Source organism: Populus trichocarpa, chromosome 18 (assembly GCF_000002775.5).
Source record: "Populus trichocarpa isolate Nisqually-1 chromosome 18, P.trichocarpa_v4.1, whole genome shotgun sequence".
Classification (NCBI taxonomy): Eukaryota; Viridiplantae; Streptophyta; class Magnoliopsida; order Malpighiales; family Salicaceae; genus Populus; species Populus trichocarpa.
Genome location: NC_037302.2, coordinates 7,755,281 through 7,764,485, shown reverse-complemented (window position 1 = coordinate 7,764,485; position 9,205 = coordinate 7,755,281). Strand labels below are relative to the sequence as shown.

Below are 9,205 nucleotides of genomic sequence, written 5' to 3'. Positions count from 1 at the left end.
TTTAAAACAAAAAAATAAATTTAAAATTTCATGAAAAGCAACTTATACTAGAGCTCGAAACGGACACTAATGTGTCAACCACCCACATTACTTTCAAATACACAACCATTGCTCTTCATCCAAACCCATAATCAAAAGAAAGTGTTAAAAATATTAATTTAAGTCCAGGATCCCCTCCCCTACAACATGCTAGTGTTGTTAGGAAGCTAGTAAACTCACAATTTGGAGAGAAGGACAGAGTACGTGGCACCCAAAATCAAGAGGTAGCAGCAGCACCTGTTCGGATATCTATGGAAGGGATTCTACTGGTATGGCGGGCAGAGAGAGAGGGAGGGAGGGAGAGAGAGCCCCACCATTCTAAAGAACAAGCAGCCACTGTGTTTGCTCAATCACATGTATTGTTGATGTATCCTGGCTCGGTTCTCTTCCCACCACACTTTGGCATGCGTCTCCCCGAATCTTTCTCGGCTGCAATGCATATATGCACACAACAAGAATACTCAGTAAATACGATAAGTTAAAAGGGATAAAAAGAAGTGGTAGAAGCTCAAGTTCTTGGACGAGTGATTCGAATGCTAAATGTACGCTGTTGTCTGCAACGAAAACAATTGGTGGAAGCATCATGATTGACTGCAGCCAGTTTTTCTAATCGTTATCAATTACAGTCATGATTGGAAATAAGTTAGAACTCAATCATAGCCTGCCCAAACCAGTTGCATAGAGTCAACTCAAATATACTCCAAGGACTTTTCCTAGTGGGAAAGGCGACGTTTGCTTAGTCTCTAAAACAGCTAGCCTTGTTGTTGAAGGGAGAAATGATGCCAGCTAACGAGAAAATTTATCAGCGGATATTCATATCATTTTATGGCATTGTGGCCCTGACTGATGCCCAAATCAGATCATTTTAACTTTTGAAGTCTAGGCAGAAATGTGCTCACAATGGCCACCATCTATGCAAGGATAAAATTATCAACCAACTCTGGTGTAGTTGATAGTTCCTATCGCACAATACACACTCACATTTTACTATTGGTATTTTGCTCCTTTTTTAGACTTTGGTCCTTGTAGTTCACATGGTTTACAATTCAACAACTAAACTTTATTTTTATTCAATTTCATCCTTTAAAATTATATTTCCATTCTTAGCTGATCATGCATTGTTAAATGTTCCCATAGACTAAATTAACGAAATAATAATTTGGCTTTTTGTTAAAAAACAAATTGGGAGACAAAAGTTGAGATCTTGACCTAGTTCTCTAACTGCTCTAGATGGAAGAATTAAAATTAACACAGAAAAAGAAACAGAGCTCTTTTTCCATAAAAAACACGTAAAATTTCTATTTAATTACACGCTCACATTTTACCATTGGCATTTTCACCACCTTTTACACTTTGGATCCTGTAGTTTGCACAGTTTACAATTTAACCACTAAACTCATTTCTTTTAAATTTAATCCTTTAAAGTTATGTTTTCATGCTTTTATATATTGAATTTTTTTTTTATCTATTTTCTATCACTCACCTTATGTATTCTTAAATGTTAATGAACAATTTTAAGAAAAACTTTCGGCTTTTTATTTAAAAAAATTAAGAGATGAAAGATCAAAATAGACACAAAGGAAGAAACAAAGTCCTTTTCCACAAAAAGCGTACAAAACTTCCATTTGATCCTTCCAGTTTAAGTCTTTTCATATTTCATTCATGTTTTTTTAGGTTATTATGTTTTGGTCTTAAATTTTATTTTTTTTATGTTTTAATTCTTAAAAGTTTAAAGAAGAGAGAGAGCAACCAAAAAAGTTAGGAGGAGAAAAAATTTTGGAACGACTAAATTCCAACTACCAATAACTTCAATTTTAATGTTAATGAATGTAGGTTTTAATAAAGTAGTTTAATGGTAGTGATTTCTACCTTTAATGATGTCAAATAAAGTAGATTGGAGTTTATAAAATTTAGTCAAATATGTTTTGTTGTTGGAAATAGGGTTTTTGAGGTATATAGGAGTATAATTGTTTTAAGTGAAAAAATGGTTGAAATTTCTTTTTTTTAGATATCTTATCTTGGATCCTGATTTCCAATCATCGATGACAAATTCGGTGATAAAAAAATAAACTAGATAGACAGTGTGTACACATATAAATAATTATAATAATAAATAGTTTGTCTTTTTAAAAAAAAAAAAAAAACATCACTTTGGCTTCTTTTTCAAAGGCTAGGAGTATGAACCTAGCCTTTCACCTTTTTTATTTAATTATAAATTTTTAGAATAATTTTTTAAAATAAGATTATTACAAATAAATTCAGAAAAACATCCAATTATACATGATTTTAAAAACAATACTCATAAATATTTAATGAGAATAATTTTTTATACTATTGAAACACAATTATCAAGCCATGATTTTTTTAATTGAAATTTGTATTTTATAAGATGCTAAGTTTTTATTTAAAAAATTATTATTCTAATAAAAAAAAAGATATGATTTTGTTATGTAGAAAACATGAACAAGAAAGGAGGTTTTTGGCTAAAGAAATATTTTTTTTCTTATTAATTTAAATCATTTGAAAAAATCATGCTATATATAAAACATATATGTTTTTGGTAAAACAAAGAAGAAATGCATTGATAATAAAATCAAATTTTGATTAAAAATATTTTTATAATTTAAATTATTTAAATTCTTTAAAATATGTATTCTGATTACTGTATAATCAAATAAAAATAGGTTTAAAAAATCATCTTATAATAGTGCGTGGGTATATTGCTAGTACAAAATTATTCAAAAAAGTACCTCACCTGTCAAAATATGTTGAAACTAGGGAAGCATGAGAAGCTTAAAGACCATATCCATGTATGTATGATGATGTATAAGTTTGAGATTGTGATTGTGATTCAAGCCAGACTGGAATAAAGATTAGTTAAGATTTTATTTTTTTGTTTATTTTTTGAATCATTTTAATGTTTTTATATTAAAAATAATTTTTTAAAAATAAAAATATATATTATTTTTATATATTTTATAAGTAAAAAACACTTTAATAAAATAACCACTACCCTACTATAAACACGCGTAATTTGCAAGAATACCTATGTAACCTCTAGTTCATTAATCAGTTATTGCAACCAAAATGAATCGTATTTGCCAGGTTAACAAAAAGGGTGTGGAAACCACTGTTTACCTAACTGTCAGTGTTTTGATTCTTCTTTTTTTGTTCTTTTTTATTATTATTATTATTGAATTCTTGTGTAAGCTAAAGCCACTGGGCTGTGAATAATGTCATGGAAATGCTGACAGCCGACTATACTTGCTCGCATAGTCTGCTCCTTTTCCAAAATGGACACTGGTTAATCTTTTCAGGTGTTAGGCTTTCTGAGCAACTATAAACTCATCCAAGGAATAGGCACAGAATCTTACCTGAATCTGACTCGTCTGATCTCTCTTTTACCACCTGGCAAGGCTCTTATAGTGATGTAAACACCTTGTTCATCCTGTTCAACCCATTCAGTTTCCATATCACTGGCATTGCTGATGGAGAGCTCTCCTGAGCAATCAGCCTCCCTCGATGAGCTACTTCTTATAGATGCATCCATTGAAGATGTTTCCGTCTTAGCTCCACTGATGCTAGAGAGTTTTGGGGTGGAGGTGAGACCAGTAGAGTCACAGTAATGACGAGCCTGAATTGGGTGATGGTCAAGTGAATCAGAGGATGAGTAGCCCATTCCCGTCCCTGTTGGACGATACAAATTACGAGGTAACCGCTCTCTATTCAGTGGTGGTGTTACAGGGATGTCTTCTGCAGATTCCATCTTTGAGCTCTGCAACAGGGTTTAGAAAATGGCATGGTTAGAAATCATTGGAGCTCATACCTCACTTCCCGACATACATGGTAATATATTGTGAAAAGAGGTCATTCAATGCAAAAAGTGGTGTCGTCCTGCTGTATGTTTATTTCGTGGAATTGCATGATGCTGCATCCATTTCATACAAATTTTTGATTTGGGAACCTAAATGATAATGTTCCAACTGGCCATCTGAAAACACTGTGCTCTAAACGACCATGCATGCCCTTAGCTGTCAGATAACGAAGGAACTCACCTCATCCTCGGATCTTGGGGGTGGCGGGAGTGGAAAAGCTTGGCAGTTAAACCTCTGAACATTGTAAAGCTCCATGATCCTGTCGTAGTTCTCTGCCCACCATCTTTGAGCTTGCCACTTGTTAAACATGTCTCGACTATATAATCAAATAAATCATGCTAAATTCAGAATCTTTATTTTAAAAAACAATCATGTAAATATTGAGTGTTGGCATCAAAGGATTTGGCACATGCCATGCATTTGGTGAAGCCCAAATCAAAGATTTAATGTGAAAACTTCCATTGGACATGAGGGAAAATGATACTGTAACAAAATGTGATATTATGTGCCAGGATCAAATTTTCCTACGGCTTCAATAGAGTCCTCTAACACTCTGCAAATAGAATGATCAATAAAGTCTACATCATGCATGCGAGCTAGAACTCGTTCACATGCCTACTGCTTCAAGCATGGAAACTACCATCAACCATGATCTTATATATCAATTTGGTGGTATTATTATCTAGGACACAAAATTGGACACCACGTCCTTTTTGACACAAGAATTCACCACTTATTTTAAGAGCACTAAAAAGATTATAAAATCTAGAGATGTTAAAAAAAAAAAAAAAACAACTCATCTATAATATTTTTATTATATGACCTGACTTGATCCGTTAAAATAAAATAATATAATTATTATAGATGATAATAAATTAAAAAATCTAAATAAATATCATGAGTCGATTAAAGGCAGGTTGGAATTTTTAAAATCGTTCAACCTGACCCAACTCTTATAATCCAATATAAATAACTGGCTTTTCTCTCTTTTTTTTATTCTTTCTAGACTTTACACTCGTAGGCACCTTGCATTCTCTTAATCTTTGCCTTCAATTATCTTCTTCAAACTTTATATACTTAATTACTTATCAATTTTTTATCTCTTACCCGTATAACCGATGTTTCTGGCAAACAATAAACATGAAGTTTCTTTTGAAGTTTTGATCTGATGAAGTAACAATGTATTTTACAATTCTAATTTTTTTGTTTAATAACCAAGAGATTATGAAAAAAACAAATGAAAATTTCAAAAATCCCTATTAAACTTTTATTTTCTTAGTCAAATCATAAACTCAAAAGTATTTTATAGTTTCTTTCTACAAATCTATTTTTGTATCATATAACACTCTAATTATTTGATAAAATAATTAACTGTAATTTTTGTTTTATTTTGTTTCTATATTGAAATTGTAATAATTTTTATGTTGTCATTAATATATATATTTTAGATGTCTTATTTAGTTCCAATAGTTACATGCCAGTATTTTTTTATAATTGTTGAAGAATAAAAAAATTAGTTACATGCCAGTATTTTTTTATAATTATTAAAGAATAAAAAAATTAATATGTTTAACTGGTGAATATATATAATTTCTAAAACAAAAATTTAGTTTATATATTTAACCTTCTCGGTAAAAAAATTTAAATTAATCAAATCAATCCTAAAAGAAAAAGAAAAGGGCAGAGCCTTCTTCCGACAATGCTCAGTGAAAAAGGTTCAGACACAATCAAATCAGCCCCCACCACCACTAAGCAGAGGTGTTCCTCCCCTGGGCTGTTGCTGGATTGCTTCTCACGAGGCGTGAATTTTACTGTTGGGTTGTAGGTCCTGCACTTAAGTAGAGGTGTTTAAGGTAGAGTTTGGATGGATGCTCCTTTTTTGCCTGAACTCGTGTTGCTTAAATAGTCAAGACAAAATCATTTTGACTTTTGTTTCCTTTCGTTTAATACTGATTGCCTTTCTGGTTGATTTGTTCAATATTCTTCCATGTAAAGTAAAAGTTCAACATTCAGCACTCTGTATCAACTTCTTCTAGGCTCTTGAAACCAATGCCATCCAAACAGCACCCAGCTTCTTCCACCCATAAAAATAAAAACAAAAAAAGGGCAAGTAACCTACGAGCTTCTCACCAATTAATTAATTACGTGTCTAATCCACTAGCAGTCATCTCTATCACGATACCCAAACAGACACGACTCTCACCCTAGGATCAAAACATCACATTGAAGAGAATCACCACCGTCCAATAAAAAACAAGCGAGATATACGCACCTGAAGCGTATCCGCTTGAGATCATTCCCTCCCCTTGGAAGCGAAACTAGGGTGATGAGTACACCGGGCTCCACTTGGGCCACCCATTCTTTAGGCTCCTTTTCTTCCACGAAAGCTATCGGCGGGTCGACCCGACGCCCGCTGCTATTTACCGAATTCGGGGTCCCTTCACCGCTGGAGCTCGATATACCTTTCAGCCTCGCCTCCATCTCTTTTCCCCACGTACGCGGTGTAATCGAGCTCGAGCTTCCCGTCCTCTGCAGCGGCCACCTGAATCTCTCCGACTCTGCGTCTGATGCAGTCCAGTTGCTCCTGAGTCGACTCTGAGTTGTTGTTGTTGTTGTTGGCACCGTGCATGGGTTGCAGTGGCGGTATGCACCTGATGCCTTTAATGCCATATCCTTTAACTATAGAAATTAAATAAAGCATAATTATAGTTAGTGTTGGGTTTCGGAATTCCTATTTTATTTTTCATTCTCGTGTGTGGATGACAGGAGATACCTGAGAAGTGAGGGATTTGATGGCTTGGTGTTGTTTGGCAGCGGAGGGATGATTGGTGGTGGTGGCTGAGCCGGCATGGGGTTGACTCAGCGAGTCATCACCAGGTTGTTTAGAACGAGCTATACAGGTCAGCATTTTTATGCTGGAGGCGGAGTCTGTGTCACAAACAGATGCAACAGTTTAAAGGCATTGTTGAAAATTCGGAAATCAATTAGCTTCGGCGTTTTGGACCTAAAGAAGTGGAATTATTTGGGAAAAAAAAAGGAGAAGAAAAGGCTGTCAATATAAATTAGAAATAAAAAGAGAAACTCAAGAGGGAGAGAAAACAAATGCTCATGCCCGTACAGTCAGAAATTAACAGGGAAATCGGAGAATTAGTTTGCTTCAGTAGGTTTGTGGAAGCAAGCGCGAACAACGAGAAGGCCCTCGAGTCCAGTGCTCATGCAGCGTTTCGTTTAGTTGCGAGCTTTAAAAAACAAGATCAGAGATTCTCTGCCAACAACAACAATAACAATAAACTATTAAATAGAATGAGATTAAAAATGGCGTAAAATCTTTGGCAAATAAAAAATTGAAATCACCTTGATCGCGTATGAGGAGGACAGCATTCTTAAAACTATGGCAGGGGGGATCTCCAGTAAAAAGAGTTGAAGGAGAGCGTGAGAGAGAGAGGGAGAGAGGGAGAGAGGCCATTTTCTAGATGCTATTTTTTGGAAGTGACACTAAAAATGCTATAATGGAAAGTGTTCATTTCGGGTAATGCTTGTTTGTTGATTTTTTTATTTTTTTTTATTTAATAACCTAGATTAGATGCTGCGGCTCAGCCTACCAATTTTCCTGTGCATTCAGGCCGCTGTTTTCTGTCTGTCGGTCTTGAATTCGTGAGATGCTTTTGTTTTTTGGTCGTGGGAGATATTTATTTGGACTAGGCTGCTCCTTCATTTATCTTAAAAGCCCACTTAATTCTAGCCTTGAATATCATCACCGTCTTCTCCTTTTCTTTGGATTGAAAATTGATTTTTATTTCTTTTTCTTCTTTGGATTGAATTTCTGATCCATTGCTAATATTTTTTTCTTTTTTTTCCTCTTTTCTCCTAAAAATATGTGCATATTACTCTACATTTTCATATCAGTCTTTCAAGTTATTTTTCTTTATTTCATCTCTCATTTTTTTACTTCATTTCTTAAATTTTGTTTTGTTTTCAATTGCATCCTCATTTAAATTTTTTTTTCTCTATCAAATTTGATCCTCATTCTTTTTATTATTATTTTTTTGTATGTAAGATAGTTTTTTAATTATTTTTTATTAATTCCTCCCCTTCATTTTTTTTCTCCTTTCATATATGATTCTTATTCCTTTTTTTTTTCTTTGGTTAGTTTTTTAATTAGAAATTTTCTTTTTCAATTTCATCATTTAGCATTAAATTAGTTGATAATTGAAATTTTTAATTTAACCACGGTTTTCAATTTCACGGGTTACGGATTTGGAATATTAACTTAGGTTTAGAATGTTCATCCAAATCAATTAATGTGGTTTGAAATAATAAATTTACCTTTTTTCCTACAATGGCTTTTATACTTGCCCTCCTTAATTATTGTGGATTATCTATTTTTTAATTGATTGAGGTTATTGTTGTCTTTTTAATTGTGTTTTGCAAATTTAAGTTACTATAATGCCCATAAATACAAAACAACACTTACCTTGGGTTCAAGGTTTTTTTAAAAAAAACAAATTCACTTTTAAAGCTTGATTTCAGGGGCTTAATCATCATCTTAGGGGTAATTTGATCTTTTACTTAATGTTGATAATAATTAAAAAATATTGTTTTATTTTTTTCCCGATTTCATCCATCGATATTGAATTGGTTAAGAAATAGACTTCGTGATGGTTTTCTTTCTTGGATTGTTTAGGGTTATCACAGTCTCGAACAGATATCTATTTTAGGATTGATGCTCGACATTGCGAGCATTTTATTTTTATCATATAGTTAAGTAAATTTTTTAAAAAAAAATTATTAAACCTAGCTAAGTTCATGAGGCAAGTCACATGTAACCAAGGTCATTCAATATGTCATTGTCTCAAAACTTTTTTAAAAAATCTTTTTAGTTTTTTTCTTTAAGTTGATTCATGTTTTTGCTGGTCATCTGGGTTTCCTTTAAACCCATTAAATCAACCAAATTTAGTAGTGAATGATTAGGATTCCACCTTCCTCGCTCAATGTTTTTTTTCTCAATTTACTCGTATTCAAATGATTTTTTTAACAAATAAAATATAGATATGATTGCTTGAAGATTAACTTATTTGAATATCTTGCTTTCCCTAAGGCACCTAATTTTCTTCATGCTAATTTCACTCTTATGTTTGTTTTCCTAATCACCAAATGTTTTTCATGTTAATTCCACTCTTATGTTTGCTTTCATCTATCCTCAACCATTAAACAAAAAATAAAAAATGCTTCACCATTAGAGATCACATCTAGATGGATAGTTTGGAATAGTGGTAGTGATAGTTTTTCAA

General features: G+C 33.0%; 1 protein-coding gene across 3 annotated transcripts; it reads right to left on the bottom strand.

The window, feature by feature from the left end:
* Positions 1 to 7,441, bottom strand: LOC7490521 (protein Brevis radix-like 4). 3 transcript variants are annotated; one of them, XM_024590053.2, is made up of 7 exons: positions 7,269 to 7,441; positions 7,033 to 7,179; positions 6,688 to 6,918; positions 6,187 to 6,593; positions 4,095 to 4,230; positions 3,414 to 3,814; positions 1 to 468 (listed from the first exon to the last, which is right to left on the bottom strand). In XM_024590053.2, the coding sequence occupies exons 3-7, from the start codon at positions 6,820 to 6,822 to the stop codon at positions 390 to 392; spliced, it is 1,158 nt and encodes a 385-aa protein (XP_024445821.1). In that variant the 5' UTR covers positions 6,823 to 6,918; positions 7,033 to 7,179; positions 7,269 to 7,441; the 3' UTR covers positions 1 to 389. The 3 variants fall into 3 exon arrangements, with proteins under 3 accessions (XP_024445821.1, XP_002324714.3, XP_024445822.1); XM_002324678.4 differs by having other exon boundaries at positions 6,688 to 6,842; positions 7,269 to 7,440; XM_024590054.2 differs by having other exon boundaries at positions 6,688 to 6,842; positions 7,033 to 7,153; positions 7,269 to 7,440.
* Positions 7,442 to 9,205: the final 1,764 nt, after the last annotated feature.

What these genes read in the sequence shown, in the direction of transcription:
- LOC7490521 (XM_024590053.2), bottom strand. Translation starts at nt 6,822, where the DNA reads ATGCTGACCTGTATAGCTCGTTCTAAACAACCTGGTGATGACTCGCTG. An exon ending in CCCCAAGATCCGAGGATGAG is followed by an intron (nt 3,815 to 4,094) that starts GTGAGTTCCTTC and finishes ACCCTGTTGCAG; the next exon opens with AGCTCAAAGATGGAATCTGC. An exon ending in ATCAGACGAGTCAGATTCAG is followed by an intron (nt 469 to 3,413) that starts GTAAGATTCTGT and finishes TATGCATTGCAG; the next exon opens with CCGAGAAAGATTCGGGGAGA.